Raw genomic sequence first — 20,395 nt, forward strand, 5'->3', positions numbered from 1 at the left:
TGTGCTAAACTGTATGATTGTTTCATCTGTATGAAATTATGTTGTCATAGAAACTCCAGGGGTAACCGGGTACTCAGAATTTAAACTCTAATATAATACCCTCTTCTGATCTAAGACTTTATGATTTATAGTCCTTGGATCTCACAGACTGGTGTGCTCCTTCCATTTGGACCTACTATACACTTCATTTGATGGCTTTTTGTTTTAAGATAAGCCTCTAAGACACCAAATGCAATTCTAATAGCCGGGCACCATCTGATTTCTTCATCACACTTTGCTATAACATCTACGTCTTCAGTGATCTCTTCAAGAGGGCAAGAAGCAAGGCCACAATGTAAGAACTGAAGTGCTGGCAATTAAGTGAGATCTTAAAATCCACTTGTGTATGTAGTTTATATAGGTATATCCCTGGTCCACTTTAGAGACAGCATTATCAGCTTGTTGAGAAATAACTTATCTCCATGAGGCATTTGGCAATTCTAATAATAGTCTCATCAATTTAACCCATAAATTTTAAAGCACTACTGAGAAAAAATAAATATAGATATTTTGGAAAGCTTTTTAAACTAAAAAACACCAGCTGTTCATTTGTACAAATTAAAAACTTAAGTAACCGGGCACTATTTAAGAAAGCAATGAAAGTTAGATACGAGGCAAATGTTTCAACAGGCAAAACAATTTCTGCAAGACCAAGGCACGTCACAAAGAGCAAAGAAAGCATGGCAGTTTCAAGTTGTGAATTATTCAGCAACCTCAAAGGCAAGAGATTTGAAGTCCACTGACTTCCAGATCCATGACCTTGCTTCTTCTCACACGAGGGGTGTTTCGGATTTAAATCCAAAGGAGTCATTCCCTTCCTTTAATCTGCAATGAGCGTGTTTCAGATAAAAGCCTGGTTCCCTTAGGGAAGTTTCCAGTGAATGCATTCCTATATATGTGTACACTCCTAGGGCTAAGACATGATCCCAGAGCTCGGAGATTCCCAGGATTTTGTACCGTGTCCTCATGTCCCTTTCCAAACCAGACACTCCCGGGAAACCACTCTTCTGACTTTATCACCCTCAGATCTGGGTCCAAAGGGCGTGTTCTCTTTTGCTCCTTCCTTTTCACTTCCGTATCAGTGCTCCTTGCTCATTCGTGTGGTGTCCATTGGTCGTTCTTCTTTTGTGGCTCTGCTGTAGTCCGTCCTGCCAGACACTGCCTGGGAAACGATGAAAAGGATCAAGCTATGTGGGAGGGGATAGGTGAAGGATTGGAGGCAGAAGTCCTCTGTGGATGTGGCCAGTGTACCACAGATTTATTTAATCATCTACTCTCCAGATTTACTTTTCTAATTGAGATATTCTCATGGAATGTGTGGGATGGTTTATAAGACGAAGGGTGATTCTTAAGAGATTCCAGGTTGTTCCTTAATGCGAAGTTGAACCATGTGACACTGCCAATGGTCAACTGATGTGACCTGCAGAAATGGAAGCTGTGATAATGTTCGGCCTAATAGCTAATGGGTCCATCTGTGCCGGACCTTTTCCTTTTCACTGAAAGCAGGTGTGTGCAGCGGAAGGGGAGGTGAGGGATTTTGTTGACTCTGCTCTGAGTGTACTTCCAAGAATCAATGGTTAAAATGATGACAGCTTGAAAGCCATCGGTGGAATGAACAGAATATCTTAGAGGTTTAGAAACAATGTTAAAATGCAGAAGGAGAGCTCTTTGTTCACCTGCATTACAACATTCAGACTAAGCTCACTGTTGACCCTTGCCTAGCAGGATGCCCAAACAGAGGTAAGTGGGAGTGGGCAGCTCTCAACCACTCCTTGAAAAAACCCAAAGAAACTTACTGTTGTTGAGTCTGTTCCAATTCATAGCGACCCTTACAGGACAGGGTAGACTTGCCTCTGTGAGTTCCTGAGACTGTAAATCTTTATAGTAGTAGAAAGCGTCATCTTTTCCCCATGTGTCACCCAAATGTAACCTTTGATATGATTGATCAAAGTAGAACAAGGAGATCCTTGGGTGGCCCAAACAGTTTTTGTTCATTGACTAACATAACCCAGAGGCACCACGGAAGAAAGTCCTGGCGACCTACCTTTGTCGATTAGATTACAGCAAGACCACCCCACAGAGCAGCTCGACTATGTAGACACGTCAGGCCTCCATGAGGCAAAACCAATTCAATAGCAGCAGTATAAGCAGATAACAGTTTAAGCTAGGGTCATGGTTTGGGGCTTAGGCCCTTTCCCCATGCAGGAGGAGTCTTCTCTGGGTCTCTTCACCTTTCTGGGTCTCATTTCCCTCAGCACTAAAATGGTGAGAGGTTCACAGCCAGAGGTGACCTAGGTTTCCTTCCAAGTGTAAGGATCAAGATATCTCCTTCTCGAGAAAGTCTTTTTCTTACCTTTGAAGATAGGTATCAAGGTAAAATGACCAGTAACCAGTTGCTTCTGAGTCACCGCTGACTCAAGGCGACCCCTAGTGTGTCCGTGTAGAACTGGGCTCCATAGGGTTTTACGTGCCTGATTTCTCACAAGGTCACCAGACCTTTTGCTGAGGGACCTCTGGATGGATTCAAACCCACAACCTTTCTGTTAGTAGCAGGACATGTTAACCACTCAGGGACTTCTGGGATAAAGTTACATCGCATTCTCCTGTTCATCGTCACCCCTCTCTGACAGGGAGTCACGGGCAGACAGACTGTGTCACATGTTCTTGCTATCCTTGTTACTTTGGGTCCCGCAGAAGGGAGATGATGGTAGGTGAGACGAACTTGTCAGCTTGAGTATACTTGGCCTTTGGTTCTCTTATTTCCCTCTGCTTTCCTTTCCTTTCCCTCTGCTTTCCTTGTCATTTCTTGGACATTTTTTGGCCCCAGGATGCTGGGGCATACCTTTTAAACCTAACATTTTAGGAAGGATGTTAAATGACACTTGCAGGATCAAGAGTCATGAATGGCCTCATTTATGATGACATTGGCGAGGAGAGAAATTATAAACGGTCACTCCCCGCAACAGCAGTATTTCCCGAGAACTGAAAGGGTTGCAGCCTTTCACCTCTGGTCCTTGTGCTCTATCCTCGGGGAATTCCCTTCCGGGAGTGAGTGCTCGAGGTCTGTCTTCAGCCAGAAGACCCCCGTTGACATCAGTGGCGCTTTTGCTTTTCACCTCTGTGCGATTTGACTTTTCAGAACAACAGTCATTGCTTCTTCAGGAGCAACGGTTGTGGTGCCATTGAAAATGACTCCATAAACAGATGCCCCAGCTTCTCCGTTCATGTAAGCTCACCCGGAGGCACAGTGCACGTGGCAGAGTTTTTTCATGTCATCCATTGTGTTATCGCAACCCTGAATAACCTGCACTACAGCGATCCGACTAAGCTCACTGTTGACGAACTGCCTCACTGCCTTGTGCCTCAACACGTGACTTCAATAGCCCACCTTATCTCTTTACCGAAGTGTTTTTTTAAACAGAAAAAGATTAACAGGGAAATGCAGTTTTTGGTGCTGGGTTTCAAATTTCATTTTTCTTTATGAAATAGCCTGCCACGTGTTCCCTTGAAATAATACCGAGGAAGAAAAGCTCATGTTTATTGATCTAGCACTATTCAAAATATTCCCACTTACTGATTCATTTAATGTCCATAACCACCCAATGAGACAAGGACCGTGATATGCTCCATTTACAGAGGAGAATACAGAGACACGGAGGAGTTAAATAATTTGTTCAAGAGCTACACTTCCCGTCATCAACAGAACTCTGAGCTCAGAAATCAAGTCCAGGCATTAAAAAGCTTCCAGAAGTTCTGAGGGCTGGCCATATATGAACTCATTAAATCTTTGTAACAGCGCGGAGGCATGCCTATGAGCTAGTCCTGTTTCTACTCTTGTATGTAAAGAAAAAAAAAAAAAGGAAAATCCAAAGAGTGAAATATTTCCTATATCAAGTAAGGCCAACTGGATGATGGGAATCAGCTTGAGAATGTAAACACAAAGCAAAACAAAACCAAGAAGGCTAAAAACATTTTGGGAGTAGCTTTTTATTCTAGAGGAAGTCCCGGAGGTGTAGTGGTTACAATTTGGCCTTGATCTTCAAGATCAGCAGTTGGAAACCTCAAGGTCAGCAGTTGGAAACCTCCAGCCTGCTCCTCTGGAGAAAGACGGGCTTTCTACTCCTGTAAACAGTTACAGTCTTGGGAACTCACAGGGGCAGTTCTACCCTGTTCTATAAAGTCACTGTGAGTCGGCATTGACTTGATGGCAATGCGTGTTTTTCTGTGTTTTTTTTAGAGTAATTTTAGAATTTAGGGAAGTTGTAAGAGGCCGTTCATTGTGAAAGGAAATATTGGCATTCTGGAACATCTCCAGAGAGGCCCTGACAGAGGCTGTGGATACGCTACTCTGATGATGAGCCCCTGCTGGGTTCTCCAGTGATTGCCAACTCCCATGGCCAGGACGGAAACGCAGGCACAGGATGAGTCAGATGACGCTTCAAACCTTACCTTTGTGCATATGTAATCTGGCCACATTATTTAGCATGGGACCCTCAATTTTTCTCCTGTGGGATGTGGATTAAATTTACAGGTGTGTTATGAAAAATAGGAGACAGTGGCTAAGGGGACAGCTGATACCTTCTAAGAGTATATTTGATGTAGGTCATTATTATTAGCACTTTCTCAAGGTCTTTAGAAATGCCTGGTAATTATTTTTTAAATTAAATGGTTTCTACTTAATGTGAAGCCCTTGGTGGTGTAGTGGTTATGCATTGGGCTGTGAACAGCATGGTTGACAGTTCAAAACTACCAGCAGCTCCTTGGGAGAAAGACTGAGCTTCCTACTCCTGTAAACAATTAGAGTTTTAGAAACTCGCAGGGTGTCACAATGAGTCAGTCTTCACTGGGTGACAGTGGGTTTTGGGTTTTGGTCTATTTAGTGAGCGTGTTTGCAGTTCCAGACCCCAAGCGATGGGCTTTCATGACTTATCAGTTTAACTCCTCACTACAAATGCTGCTGTCCAGAGACTGACAGCGTCAGCATCACCCAGAAGCTTGTGAAAATTGTCACCTTAGTTCAAGCGTCACCCTAGAGGTAATCAATCAGAATAAGCATTCTTAATAAGAGTCTCAGGTGATTTGCAGATGTGTGTACGTTTGAGAAAGGGTTGCTTTAATCCTCACATCTACATTCCAGATTAGGTAAGTGAAGGTCAAAGGTGAACTCCTTAGTTCTAGAATTTGCACTCTGATCTGAGTAGTTCTCAGGGCACCCCATGTGCTCCTAGTGGGACTAACTGTCCAGGAGTTGTTAATCATTCAGTAGCAATTAATAACAAGAAAGCTAGGTTCTAAAGCTACTCTACCACTCAGCACCCTTCACCCAATGTGGACCCCTGGTGTCTCATGGGAGTTTGGAGGAACCCTGTTAACCGGCGGAGTCCAAACTGGACTCAAGTTCATGGGTCAGTCACAGGTTATATGATGACTCCCACCTTCAGTCTCTTTGTCCTGCTTTTTCCAGTGTTCCTCCCTGTTCCCCAATGTTTGACCTTAACTTGAAGCCAGGACTTTTCTAACTCTTCCTCCTCAGGGTCCAGTTAACTTTTTCTTCATCCAAGACAAAACTTCCTCCCTAGCACTTTCTCGCTTCCCTTTCCTCCCCTCTTTTCAAGCCAACTGCCTCCCTCAATTCAATCCCAGAAAGGAATATTGCCCTATGGCTTCTGACAGCTTAGTTCAATAGCGCGAGCATGCCCTCTAACCCATGGGGCTCCCCAAGGAGCTCTGGCGGAGCTACCGGGTAAGCAACGGACTGCTCACCACAGGGGTCCTAAACCACCGCCCATTCTGCGGAAGGAAGATGAAGTTGTTTGTTCCTGCAAAGATTTGCACGTTCAGAAATGCTTTCAGTGGGTCTCTCACCACCAGGGATTCACAGGGAGCGCTTTAATGTTGTTCACGGCGTCTTCTAAGGCTTGCCCTATAACTCTTGAAAAAAATGCCTTCCTGTCCACTCAACCAAAAGAAGATATTCATGCGAACTCCTACCCTGCACTGCCTACTTCCCCAAAGACTCAAGATATGCCTGGTCCTGACAAACCACAGCTGGGGAGCCCGGGATGAAGCTGGGGGAATCATTGAAGCGGCCGGCTATTTGGTTTGTGTGTAAGACGCTTTTGAGGTTTCCTTCCTGTCTGGTGTTGATGGGAATCTGCTTTAGGAACCATAAAGCCAATTGACTCTTCCACCTTATCTCCTGGTCGGAGCTTTCCCAGGAATCCTCTCATCTGCCTTTTTGGTGACAAAGACCGCTCTGGCAAGGCCAAAGTAATTAGATCATCATTACTAGCAACACACTGTAGGGGGATGTAAGTTGAATCAGAGGTTCCTTGGGGACAGCCACTGGGTTTCTGTGTGCTTATTCCCCCGGTTCTTTTTTATTAAATTACTATTTCTAAAGAACAGTCACAATTTTAAACACGAGTAAAAAGTCTTGTTCCTAAGAAACATTTGTTTTCAAAGATGCATGTCCTCGAGTTACTTAAATTCCGCTGAATTTGGCGAGCAGAACAACAGACCCAAGTGTTACATGTTCTGAGCTGGTCCCCCAAGAAAAGATGACAGAGTGTCTTGAGTCAGAAGCAACCACAGGACACTGTTAGGGAAGAATTGGGTGGCTGTGTTTGACCAGAAAGAAACCTTCGTGGCAAGGACTCCTCCCCTCAAACTCATTTACTAGTTTCTGTCACCGAGGCCCAGAGGGTTTCAGGGTATTGCCCATTAGAAGGCGCTTAGCTCCTTGAAGTGCCCGGAGAAAGCCATGGGGACCTACTTCTGCAACATAAGCCACCAAAAACCCCGTGGAGCCCAGATCTGCTCCGACACACATGGGATTGCCATGTGTCAGACTCAATTGACAGTAACTGGCTGGCTGTTATTTAGAGCTGTCTCAGTTTCTCCATATCTATCTCCTAGCACATTACCACGGATCTTAATTTGACTCGGGGATTTCCAGCAAAGCTGACAATTTGTCAGATCCCTGCCTACACAATTTTCTGCAGTCCTCACTGATTGAGGCCGTTTGGTTTGGCCAGTTACCCAAATCTGATGGCCATGTGGAGTAGATTTCAAAGGCGAATCCTGGCAGCGCTGCGTTCTCTCTCCATGTCAGCTTCCCGATCTAGTAAGGCGTTCAGGGTTCCAGATGTGCTTTGTAGCCACACACCAGAGGTGGGGGGTCCTCCGATCTGAGTAGGGTGGAGGCACGGACCAGAAGCCTAGAGACGCCATTATCCACTTTGGATGTTCCTCCACCCTGGAAGGCCCTTTCCTGCTTCTTGGCCAATTAAATATCCTGCTAATTTTCCCAAAGGGCCGTGCCAGATGGCATTATCACCAGCAGCTCCCCTCGCTCCCTTTGGAGCCCTGAAGTAAAGTCCCCTTTTCTTGGGTTTCCAAAACACACCCACAGCGTTCCATGTCCCTGGAACGCCAATTGTTTGTACTTCCACGTTAGTTTTAAACGCTTCCAAGTTGTGACCATGTCATCTTCCTGTCACTAGAGGGCTTGCTAAGATTTCTGTGTTGCAGCTGTAGAGTCAATCTGGGGGCTTTGGATTTTGAACTCAGGAAAGAAGAGTGTATATCATTTAAGGCTGCTGTTGCCATATGCCAGGGGTTCTCAACCTTCCTACTGCCGCGACCCTTTCATACAGTTCCTTATGGGGTGGTGACCCCCCCAACCATAAACTTATTGTCGTTGGTACTTCATCACTGTCATTTTGCTACTGTGATGAATCGGACGACCCCTGTGAAAGGGTCGTTTGACACCCCCAAGGGGTCGCGACCCACAGGTTGAGAACCGCTGCCCTATGCAGCGCAAAAGAGGATGCGTTTTGCCTCTCCTCTCTCAAGAGTTAGGAATGACCCCACGGGTGTCCTGCAACATCAGCACCAGCGAATATTCAGCTCTTTAGATGTCTTTTCTCAGGAAGCATTTTTCTTCAAGTATCTCACGCTGAGAGACAAAGTCTGGAGGATGCTGCAGATCAAACAAAGAGAAGCGTGGAGGGCTCTGTGATGAGGACATGTTACCCTCGACCGCAGTCCCTCTGAGGGCTAGCACGACATCTTCCTGTCCCCAGCACCTGACACCGAGTCAGCTTGCTGCTGGCCATACAGATAATGGAGGAGGCGGAGCTGACCCTTAGTGGCACCCTCCCCTATGTGATTGACAGAATACAGGCAAAAGATGGACATGACTGAGCTTAGATGTGTCTTTGGAAACCACACCTTGAAATCTGGGAGAAATCATTTGAAAGCATTCCTAGTGTCAGCATGTCGAAGAAATCCTGGAAATAGTTCTAATGGAGGTAGGTTGGTTGTCCCCAAACATCGGTGGCTTAACACACTACGGCAGCAGTTTTCAACCTGTGGGTTGCAACCCCTTTGGGGCCCAATGACCCTATCACATGGGTCGCCTAACACATCCTGCATATCAGATATTTACATTATGATTCGTAACAGTAGCAAACTTACAGTTATGAAGGAGCAACGAAAATAATTTTATGGTTGGGGATCACCACCGCGTGAGGAACTGTATGAAAGGGTCGCGGCATTAGGAAGGTTGAGAACCATTGCACGAAGGGTTTCTTTCCACAGTCTGTCATGGGTGAATGCAGGTCCTTGGTTCGTGTGTGTCAGGAGGTGATGCTTTGAGGCATGTAGCCATTGAAGGACGCAGGCTCCTTCTGTCAGTGGCTCATCATGCTCTAAGGCTTCAAGACTGTTGTCTAAATCTTCTACATCTGCCTGGTCGACTAGCGAAGAAAGTCAGTGAAGTATAGTCAATGCACTGGAAATGGTATATAGCACTTCAAAAGACCAGATCCCAGTCACATGGTCTCACCTAAGTGCCAGGGAGACTGGGGCATGTGTCCCTGGAAGGAAGAGAGAATGATTTGTCATGTAATCAGTTTGATGCATGATACCCGTTGCCAGATCTATTATTATTTAATATTTTCCTTTTAAACCTTGAAGACAGTTATTAACTAAATGTAATTTGAAGTCATTTAAAGGGAGGTGATAAACAGGGTTGCCATTTCCACTAAAATCCATCCTGCTGGCTCCTCATTCTTGTCCTCTGGCTGTGATGTGTATTGGCTCTTGGCACCAGGAATACCATGGAGGGTCATCCCTTACGGTGTTCATCTTTCCACTCAGACAGCACCTGAACTATGAAGCCACCTCCTTTTATGGACCTGCCTGTTGGTGGGTCTAGCTCCTGTCACATCACATTTGTATACAGTGACCGGCTAGTAAAGTCACACAGAGTTAATATGGGATGAAACTTTGCCTCTTCCCTCCTACCCCTTCTACCCTCCACTCATGCCATTGGCTGAGTTTTACACACACTGGGAGTCAGAGGACCCACAACTCATACATCCATTCCAATGATAGTCCAATTTCCAGTTCAGAACTGGGGAAGATCTAAAGACCGAAGAACTATCATATGTAATGCCAAAGTATGGACGCATGTATGATTCGACCATTTGTGTGTTTGGATTAGATGGATGCGACCAACAGATTTCACCTGTTCGTCTGGGAGACGGAGAGGCAGCAGGACGTGGAGCATGTGGCCCGGTGCATTCTCTGCCACGGTAAGCTTGAGTAGTGTTTCTGACCAAACCAGCACCTTGAGGACACGGTGAATCAATTCATAGTCACAGGCCAAGTCTGCCGTTAGATGCCGTATTTGCTTGGCATGCGCACTTTTAACATCTGGGAATTCCATTTGAAATTTAGGTTTTCCAGTTTCTCTTAGAAATTCAGAATTGGCTTGAGAACCCCAGAAACTGCATGCCCATGTGATGACCTCAGCCACAGCCTTTGGGTGGGGGATGTGTCTGTTAGTGCCCTACAGCTCCCACCCCTTCTTATCATCTTAGTTCTCAACGGCTCTACTCATCACCTGTCCAGCCAAGCTTTCGTAGATGCCAGTGCTTGTGGCTGCTGCTTCTGAACACCTTTGTGTGCAGGGCAGAGCATTCAGCTAAGAGGCAGGAGTCCTGGGCTCTGGGCCTGGAATTATCATTGACTGGCAGAGGAATATTGCCAAGACACCCATGTGCCTTGGTGCCCTGGTTCCTAGCTGCTATCGTTTTATTCCATAGCTCACCCTATCCTCTGCCCTAGAGAGCTTCCCAAAGAAATCCCCAGGGCCTGAGTAAGCCAGAAGGTGAAGTCGAAAGGGGTTTTAATTCTCCCTCTACCTGATTCAAGGAGGCCTGGTAGAACTCTGGATTAGGCACTGAGCCCTTAACCATAAAGTCAGTGGTTCAAACCTATCAGCTGCATCTTGAGAGCAAGATGAGGCTGTCTGTCCCTAAAGATTTGCAACCCAGAAACCCTCTGCAGGGTCCCTATGAGTCAGAATCGACTCAGTGACAGTGGCTTGGTTTTGGGATTCTACTTGAGGCGCACTGAGGCTTACCGCTGCCATGCATTGGATCTGTGAATGTGGCCAAATGCAGTATACAACTCAAAAAACTCACTCACTGCATGGAGTCGATTCCAACTCCTACATTGCTGCTAGGTGCCATCGAGTCGATTACAACAGAATGAAACACGGCTTTGTCCAGTGCCAATCTCACCATTGTCCCTACGCTTGAGCCCCTTGCTGCAGCCACAGTTCAGGGCCTTCCGTTCATTGCAGTGAGAGCCTTCCTCTTTTCCCCTGCCCCTCTACTTAATCTAGCATGATGCCTTTCTCCGGGGACTGGTCTCTCCTGACAACATGTCCAAAGTAAGTGAGATGGAGTCTCTCTACCCATGCCTCTAAGGAGCAGTACGCTGGCCATACTTCTTCCAAGACAGCTTTGTCCTTTGAGCAGTCCACAGCACTTTCCACATTCTTCTCCAGCACCACAATTCAAATGCATGGATTATTTTTTGGTCTTCCTTATTCCATGTCCTCCTTGCACAATTGAAAATACCACGGCTCGGGTCAGGCGCACCTTAGTCCTCAAAGTAACCCATTTCCTTTTCAATACACTGCAGAGGTCTTATGCAGCAGATTGATCTAATGCCACGTATCTTTTGATCTCTTGACTGCTGCTTCCATGAACATTGATTGTGGGTCCACGTAAGACAAAAATCCTTGACAGCTTCAGCCTTTTCTTCATTGATCATGAGGTTATTTATTGGTCCACTTGTTAGGGTTTTGGTCTTTTTGATATGGAGCCGTAATCCATACAGGAGGCTGCCATCCTGGATCTTCATCAGCAAGTGCTTCACGTCCTCCTCCCTTTCAGCAAGCAAGGCTGGGTCATCTGCATTTCTCAGGTTGTTAATAAGCCTTCCTCCAATCCTGATGCTGCCCTCCTCCTCATATAGTAATTGCTATTTGTGTAATTCACAGCTTTCTCACCCAACATCTCCTTTGACACGTCATTTGTCCAAACATCAGCTTCTTCTCTTGTTGTTTACTGAGCTCTGACTACTAATGCACAGGCATTGGGTCAAACATGTAAATGTATTAACTTTTTTCATCGAAACCTCACAAACACCTCATAAGATAGATACAATCGCTATCAGCGTATCTCCACCCTAGAGATGAGGAAACTGACACGCTGGGAAGTCTAAGTAATTTGCCCAAGGTAGCCTAATGCAAACCATTTATGCTACCCAGAAACCTCTGTAACACAAGGTAGATTTTGAATCAGGGAGTCAGCTGCAATATGTGACATGTTGTTAGGACAGACCAGTCCCTGGAAAAGGACATCATATTTGGTAGAGGGGCAGCAGGGGTGGGGGGTGGGGGGTGGGGGGGAGAAGACCCTTGACAAATGGATTGACACAGTGGCTGCCACAATGTGTCCAAACTTAAGAACCATGATGGGGATGATGCAGGACCAGGCAGTGTTTCATGTTGCTGTGCATAGGGTTGGTATGCGTCGGGACCAACTGGACGGTACCAAACAACAACATGCATATATTTCTATACATACATCTATATAGTCCATCTTTGGCATCTGGGTTTAAATGTACAACCTCCGCAGAATCATGCTTTAAATGCATCATGAAACACAGCGAATTAAAAAGGAAGAGAATGCTAGCTAATTCAAAGCGAAATCGGTGCAGCTTTGTCAGCATGCCAAATACACCTGACAGGGCACCGAAGGACCGTTCCCTTTTGGAAGGAGCGGTGCGTTGAAACACTACCAGGCTCTGTGCCGCAGCCGTAATGCGATGGAAATGCCACCGGTTCTTGGTGCGGGCCTCAGAAGCCCTGCAGAGGCTGTAGGGGTTTGTTACCTGTGGGGATGATGGAAGGAAGGGCTAAATTTCATCTCATCCTTCTTTGACCGATACAAATGGCAGCTTTGTGTGTCCCTAAGGTCACTTCCAAGTCCAGCAGGAGTGAGCACTCACTGTTGTTGATGTATCCACTTAATAAAGCATCCATCTACAACCCCCTTTCTGCTGAGTGGAAGCGCACTAGCAATTGAGGAGGTCTGGGGGGTCGAGTGGTGAAAAACATTTAAGTGACTGTGGAATTTGAAAGTCTCCATGGGCATGTATTGACGTTGGCCCTGGGTTTGGCGGCCCACAACAGGGCCAGGCCGCCTTCCATTGCAGCTGTCCCGAGAGGGGATGGATAGGAAAGAGGAGTGGGCTAACCCCAGCCTCTCTGTGCTTCCTCCCCAGACAAGTGCCGACCCCAGCCGGACTGTGAGCACGGCGCGCCGGGGCCTTTGGCGGTGGACGTGGACGTGGCGTTCTTGGTGGATGGCTCCCAGGGGACCAGCGCAGACGTCTACCGCGCCTCCTTGAACCTGGTGGCCGCCGTGCTGGACGACCTGGAAGTGGCCGCGCAGCCAGCTGTGTCCCGCCACGGGGCGCGCGCGTCGCTGGTGGTGCACACGACGCCTGGCTTCGGGCCTGGTGGGGGCCGCCCTCCCGTGACAGAGAGCTTCCACCTGATGTCCCATGGCCACCGGGCTCCCATGCAGCGGCTTGTCCAGGAGGCTGCGGGGCACCCCCCGCAGGGAGCACCCGCCCTCGGCCACGCCCTGGAATGGACGCTGGAGAAGGTGCTCCTGGCAGCCCCGCTGCCGCGGAAAGCCCAGGTTCTCTACGCCATCGTGGGCCGCGAGACCAGCAGCTGGGATCGGGCGAAGCTGAGGACCTGGTCCCTGGAAGCCAAGTGCAAGGGCATCGCTCTGTTTGTGTTGGCCTTAGGCCCGGGAGTGGGGCCCCTCGAGCTGGCTGAGCTGGACCGAGTGGCCAGCGCCCCCTCCGAGCAGCACCTGCTGCGCTTGGAGGGAGTCTCTGACCAAGAGGTGGCCTACGCCCGAAGGTTCACACGGGCCTTTTTCAGCCTTCTAACTAGTAAGTGGTCCCAGCAAACAAGGAGTGGCGCTGGGCTGGGTGGAGGAGAGCTTGGTATTTGGGCAGATGCCCAGGGCATCTCCACCCTAATTGAGCCGTGTGCCGCCCCGCAGCCTCAGCCGAACACCCACAGGTCCTGAAAAAGCTGCCCTGTCATTGTCCTGACTGTCAGGCCTCCAGCGGGTTGCTAGTTCTGAAACTCATCCCGTGGCCCCGGAGGCCGCTGCCTTCCACAGAACTTGTGGATTTTCTGATGTAGGGACATGAGAATTAGTCTCTCCTGCTTGCGACTTTTCCATTCGAATACAATTGTGGGGAGACCCTAACGCCCCGATGCTGTACAGATAGTAGATGTAGCGGTTTGTCCTGGGGAGGTGCACCCTCTTCCTGTTCTCTGGCTGCGTGCTAACTGCAAGATTGGGGGTTAGAGTCCGCTGATGGGTGTCTCTCAAGAAAGGCCTAGTTTCCCCACAGGACACATCAGCCACTGACCCCCCCCTGCAGAGCACAGTTCTATTCGGCACACCTGGGGGGCCACAAGGCAGAATTTGTAAGGTTTCTGGAGTGGTTAACACCTTGGTTCTTGGCTTCCATGGATGAAAGAATCCACGCTGAAGCCTGTTTTGTAATTCAAGTGGGTGTTTATGAAGGATGGGAGAAGTTTCAGGTTTTATAGTCTCAGAAGGGTACATCCAAATTCAGGAAAGCGTGCCAAGCCGCGTGGAAGCCTCGTGGAAGTTCACAACTGGGCATAAACAACCACGTGGCAAAGAGCACCCCCATGTGCAGGACAGGGGTCAGAGAGGCTGTGGCACAAGCTGGGACCAGAGAGCAAGAGGGACGAGGCCCCAAGGAGGCTTGGAGTGGGTGCATGTGCGCCTGTGCCGGGGAGGGAGACCTCATCCTCTGACCTGCCACTGACCAGGAGCAGGGTAAAAGAGCAAGAGCTGCCTTCCCACAGCCAAGATATTTCAAGCCTCTGGCTGGAGAGGAATGGTTGATAGTATTGGTTGACCCCATTGGCTGGGTTAAGCCCACCTGGTTAAGGTCATAAGCCTAGACCTACTTTGGACCACCCAGGTGTACCTCCCACCTGGCTCGGGCCTTGAATAGATGCATGTTCAGTTAGGGGTCTTCTTAGGGATCTAATGGTCGCCTGATTTCCTTACAACCTCCTCTGTGGGGACGTTCGCAGGCTTGGTAGGGACAACCCCTGTCCCTCTATCTAGCTACTTAACAAATTCACTCAGAAGCAACTGTTTTGGGTTTTTTAAGTTGTCACTATTTATCCAGTGGTCTGGCCTAGTACATGTCACACTTCAGAGTGAGCTTGATTCCCTAGGAATCTTGTTATGTCTAGGTGGGGCCGGTGATCGTGAATTTCTAATAAGCTCCTGCATGATGCTGATGCTGCTCATTCATGAACATCACTGTAAGAGACAAGGGTATAGGATATATTTATTTTAAAGCTGTGGCGCATGTGGCAGTGTATTAGGGAGTAACAGAGAAACGGCAAGAATCCAGGGTTTCCCCCTACCAGGTTGGCTGGATGAAGGTAACAGTCGAGGGTAAGGGACAAGGATGGTGATGGCATGTCTTGGGCACACTGCTTCTCTACCTCCTGTCCTAGCAACTTCACCTCCAATCACAACTAGTCAAACTGTGGAGCCCAGCCCCACCATCAAACCTTAGGAACCGCGTATATGATTAAGGAGACTAGAAAAGACAGGGGCTCCTCATCCCAATGTCAGACTCAAGAGGAAGAGAACTAGTTTATTTCACAGAGAGTATATATAGTGGTGAGACAAGCAAGCCTTCAGTAGGTACATATTCAACAGATAGGGCAAAGTGTGAAGCTGAGATATCCTGAGTTCTTTTAGAAAAACACCTTGAAGAACGTGTCTGGCGGGCGCATGAACAATGGTGTCCATTGCGCTTTAAGAATACTGAACATTAGCATTGGATGCTTTCAGAGTTAAGCATCCTCTAACGGTGGGTGCACCAGACATCCAGCGTTTGTAGGAGGCATCTTATCATTTCGTAGAGGCTAAATGTGAAGAACCTGCTTCCTGGAGAAGAATGTATCTGAACTTAGCTGTAGTTCCGGGCAACCAAGGAACAGAGGCTCCGAGCATGACCGGAACAAATGGAGCTTGAAGGTTTTAAAGACTGGCATCTTTCAGCCAAGTAGTGAGGAGCCGCGTGCCTGTAAAAGACAGCTTTACCTTACCATCTTAAAGGAGAGCAGTTGTGGAGAGAGCTCTTTTTATCTGAAGAATGCATATTAGGTTTTATTTCTGTCTTGGGACTGCGGATCTTCTTTACCGAGAACTGGTCTTCCAAGCCCGATGGCCATCAGTGTAGAGATTAGGCCACTTACACGTTCATCCAGCCTCTCAGTTTCTCCCATCAAACTAAACCGATGACTAGCCAATTGTGAGAAAGGAGAGTGAGAGGAGGGGTACATATTATCCTAAAGCCTTACCAGAGTTTGTCTGGGTCTGCACTGCAGATGCATAATCGACAATAGCTCATGTCAGGGACCCTCACTGTAACACATGCGGGTTCCTTGCTCTCTCTGCTGGGAGATATTAGTTTCTCAGTTTACAAGTTTCGTGTTTCACGGTTTACATGGCATCCACTGTGGCCCTTGAAGGAAACCTACTCTCTCATCATTGAAAGAAGGGTGGTGGGGGTGGTGTTTCCGCTGGGCCGCCTGGCTGCACTGGTGGCTCATCGAAGTGTGGTGGCCACCAACTGTGAGCCCACGACTCGCTGTTCCCCCAAGCCTCCCCCCCAACCCTGCCACCGCCATGAACATCCGCAATGCGAGGCCCAAGGACCTGATGAACATGCAGCCCTGCAACCTGCTGTGCCTCCCGGAGATCGACCAGATAAAGTACTACTTCTACCCCGGCCTCTCTTGGCCCCAGCTCTCTTACATCGCAGAGGACGAGAATGGGAAGATTGTTGGCTATGTGTTGGCCCAAATGGAGGAGGACCCAGATGACGTGCCCCATGGACACATTAATACTGGCTGTGAAGCGCTCGCACTGTCACCTTGGCCTGGCGCAGAAGCTGATGAACCAGGTCTCTCTAGCTATGATTGAGAACTTCAACGCTGAACATGTCTCTCTGCACGTCAGGAAGAGTAACCGGGCCACCCCGCACCTCTACTCCAACACTCTCAACTTCCAGATCAGTGCAGTGGAGCCCAAGTACTACGCAGATGGGGAAGATGCGTACGCCATGAAGCGGGACCTCACTCAGATGGTGGATGAGCTGAGGCGGCAGCTGGAGCTGAAGGAGAAGGGCAGGCCTGTGGTGCTGGGGCCCTTGAGAACAAGAACAACCCACTGTTGAGCAGGCGAGGCCTCCCGGCAGGATAGTAGTGGGGACAGCAAGGACCTCAGTGGGGTCAGCGAGACCACAGAGAGCACTAATGTGAGGACAGCTCAGAGGCCTCGGCCTCCTAGAGCCTGACCGAGCCCTGAGCCCCACCAGGCTGCAGCCCCACCTCGCCCTCCCCACTAGATTGCCCAATGAAAGTCACCCCTGTCCCTAGGGGGGAACCAAAATGAAAGAAGCGGGGGGAGGGGGGGCGTGGGGAGTCGCTCAGGCTTCTTAGAAGAGAGGTACTGACCTAGCATTGTGAGTCTCTAATTTGAAAGGTAGGAAGATCAGACACTTGTCAGTTTTCTGATCTTTGCAGGGGGTGAAAGTTGGGATGACTAATGGTTTAGGGATTCTTTGAGAAAGAGGGAAGGACTCGCTTTTCTAGCCTGTTCTAATTTCATTTTCAATATTTTGTTATGTTGTCACTTTTGCTGTGGTTTTATTTTGTGATTTTATTTCACTTTAAGTACTTAAATATTGGGATATGATACATTTTATGCTCTTATTTTGTTTTTCAAAAATTTGTCTTATTTGAAATTTGACTTTAGCTTGGGCTTCATTTTATTTTGCATCTTAAAGTTTTTAGGTGAAGGAATAATAGGTTGTTTGGTGGTCTATTTTATGCTTATTTTATTGTAAGTTTGATAATATTTGGGGGTTCATTTGTTCTGGATTTGATATCTTCCTTGTTTTATTTTTAGGTGAAACAAACCAGTATCCACCCCCAGAGCTCAGTGTTGAATGTGGGGGCCCAAGCCGTGGGGATACTCTGCTGCACCTCGTCCAGCCTATTAAGAGGTAGGCTCCCGACGGAGCTGAACTCGAGTCCCAGGCAGGAAACCAGCCTCCTCTCTGTAGAGTAGAGCACCTGTAGCATCCCTGAAACAGGACCCTCTTCCAAACCTATCATTTACATAACTTTATTACCATGTCAGTTCAAAAGTACAAGTCAGGCTTGTCAAGCTTTGACTTAACACACTATGGTGCGGCATGAAAATTACGATGGCATCTGCTTTGCTGTCAATGACGAAAATAAGTCAATGGTGTGCTCCAAGGCACCCCTCCCTCCCCCAACTTCTTCTCTTTCTGCACTCAGCACACAAGAGCCCCACGGAAGGCCCTGACCCATAGAGACCCTCAAACATGAAATCGTTCCTTTTCACCTGTTGTGAGAGGTCACTCAGCAGGTGAAAACCGAGATGGGTAAGAGAAACTGTTCCCTGGTGTCCCCTGCAGGAGGCACCTGGAACACGTGCGTGCGAGGCCTGCCATTACCTTAGGGCTTGGCAGGAGGCTGTCTCCTGTAAGGTCTTTCAGAAACAAGAGACAGAGCGAGACCTTTAATTCATAGATTTATTGAGGGAGGTGAAGTTTGTAGGCAACAGGAAATCAAAGGACATGAAGTGAAAGGAGCTTAGGTTAGCCAGATCAAGAAAGATTAGCGCTTTCTCTTGGTCTAAAGCCAGAGAATTAGCTACCTTAACAGGTATAAAGTCCACCAGAGATGCTCTTACATAGAGAGAACACCAGGGCTAATAATGTCCACTAACGAACCGCAACAGTGTCTTGTGAGGAAGAGTTAAACAGCTCTAGTGCCCACAGCCTCCACTTCTGTGGCAGGAACAGCAGAGAAAGGCATGGCAGAGAGGCAGAGCGGGAGAGAGCCAGCGTTTCAGGTAGCGAGCAGGGCTGAGAGGCAAGAGAGCAAACGCAGAATAGCAAGAAAGAGACCAAAGGCTGATTTTTCAGGTACTTACGTCTTTGGGATTTCTGGAGGGTTCCCGGGCATCTTTCTGGTTGGGGCTGATAACGCCAATGGCTGGCACCAGCTTCAGTGAGCTGCCATCACTTAATTGCGGGGCGATGGGCGGAGGAAGCTTTGTAAACAGAAGAACTATCTGTTGTCCTTAGTAACACTGCCACTGGACCCTAGATCTCCCTAAAGAAAGCTCACAAACAATGCCAGTCTTTGACTCCACCCAAACCATTGGAGCTGAGAGGCTCAGTGGTCTGACAATTTGAGGGCAGTTTTATCTTTTCCTTCTTCTTTAGTTAAAAAGAAATACATCTTGATTATTTAAAACTTCCTTAGAACACCTCAGAGTATAAAAGCAAAAAAACAAAACAAAAGCTAAAACAAAGAAGTCCATTTCATAACACGAATCCAGCATCTCGTCTCATATTCTCGAAGTAGCCGCTGGATAGAATCTCATGTCCTCCAAAGCTCTCGCATCTGTATATGACACATGATGTGGCTTCAAAGCGTCTTCAGAATATTTCATTCCATTTTCCCATGACCTTTTCTAGCCCCCTCATAAAAGCAAGTTCACTGCCATTGAGTTGATTCTGATTCACAGTGACCCTCTGGACAGGGCAGCACTGCCCTGTGAGTTTTCCGGTGTGTGACTCTTTACAGGAGTAGAAAGCCTCGTTTTTTTCTGTAGCAGCACCTGGTGTGTTCTAACCACTGACCTTGCAGTGAACAGCCCAATTCATAACCACGACACCACCAGGCCTTCTGTAAGCCCCTTCATAGAAGTATGTATTTGTGCAAACACAAACATATAAGCACACACACACACACACACACACACACAAATACACGGTCTTCTTTTTAAAATCAAAAGTTGGCCGTGCTAACGATATAGTTGCCATTTTGGTCCAAAAGCCTCTATCTACCTAGGAAAATAGCTGCTGCCATGATAAAGCTCTGGGCCCTTTGGCCCAGTAACATCGCATGGGCATTGAACCTCCTGGGCCTGGTGTTGAGGTTTTGCAGTCTGACGTGATTGCTTCCGTGCAGGTTGTCCAACCCTCAGTCTGACGTGCCCACCTTGGCTGATGATTTGGAAGCCCTTGAAACAGCTGAGGCTTTTGTAAGCAGAGCCATGCCAGCCACATCAATGACTCCACAAGAAGCACTTGACAATTATTACGAAAAGAGCAAAGACGATTCTGGACAAGGAACACCAGCAGAGCCAGGAGAAACAAGAAAAGAGCCAGGAGAAACAAGAAAAGAACTAAATTTAGGCACCACTGATGGTAAAATCTACAGATATTACCGTAGTTGCTTGTTAATTTGAATTTACCCTTTTCATCTTTATCTCCCCCCCAATCTTTTTTTTCTTTATAAAGCCTGTGTCTTGATCTAAGAGTTAACATGCAAATTGTGGCTTTTTATTTGCTTTCCAAATGCATAAATTAAAGTCTGAACCTAACTGGATTTTTAAAACATCCAAAGACTAGCTTTTACTTGGCTGTCAAACTGGACCTGGTAGGAAGCTATTTCAGGGAGTATCTGGAGGCAAGTCCTATGTAATCTCTGTAGTTCAAGGTGGAGAAGCAGTCCTCTTGTAGACCGGGAGGGAAACGCATTCTTGTAAAAGGCTCCTTCATCTATGAGTGGCCACATGGGTTCTGACCAAGTTTACGCACCATTTTGGATTCATCACAATGGTAGCAGTGATTTCCAATTGGAGCATTAGTAACTTACATGTGCTGCTATATGTTATCAATGGCCTCATCTATGTTATCAATAAATTAAGCAAAACAGTGCAAGTGTTCCAAAGAATTATAAGAGTTTAACTTTGAAGTACGTTAAAGGAAGAGGAGAGAAAACTGGAAG

General features: G+C 47.5%; 1 protein-coding gene and 1 pseudogene across 1 annotated transcript in view; both read left to right on the plus strand.

The window, feature by feature from the left end:
* LOC101656273 (collagen alpha-4(VI) chain-like) overlaps positions 1–19,763 on the plus strand; it is a gene marked incomplete at its 3' end in the record, with an annotated part of 122,093 nt that extends 102,330 nt beyond the window's left edge. The window contains exons 29-32 of the mRNA XM_045297695.1: positions 9,551–9,641; positions 12,691–13,374; positions 17,472–17,568; positions 19,574–19,763. Coding sequence (XP_045153630.1) covers positions 9,551–9,641; positions 12,691–13,374; positions 17,472–17,568; positions 19,574–19,763 — 1,062 coding nt within the window. The remainder of the gene's footprint in view (positions 1–9,550; positions 9,642–12,690; positions 13,375–17,471; positions 17,569–19,573) is intronic.
* LOC105978744 lies at positions 16,188–16,850 on the plus strand (annotated as a pseudogene).
* Positions 19,764–20,395: the final 632 nt, after the last annotated feature.

This window comes from Echinops telfairi, unplaced genomic scaffold, assembly GCF_000313985.2.
Source record: "Echinops telfairi isolate 266 unplaced genomic scaffold, ASM31398v2 ScPeMD7_7420;HRSCAF=8458, whole genome shotgun sequence".
Taxonomy (NCBI): domain Eukaryota; kingdom Metazoa; phylum Chordata; class Mammalia; order Afrosoricida; family Tenrecidae; genus Echinops; species Echinops telfairi.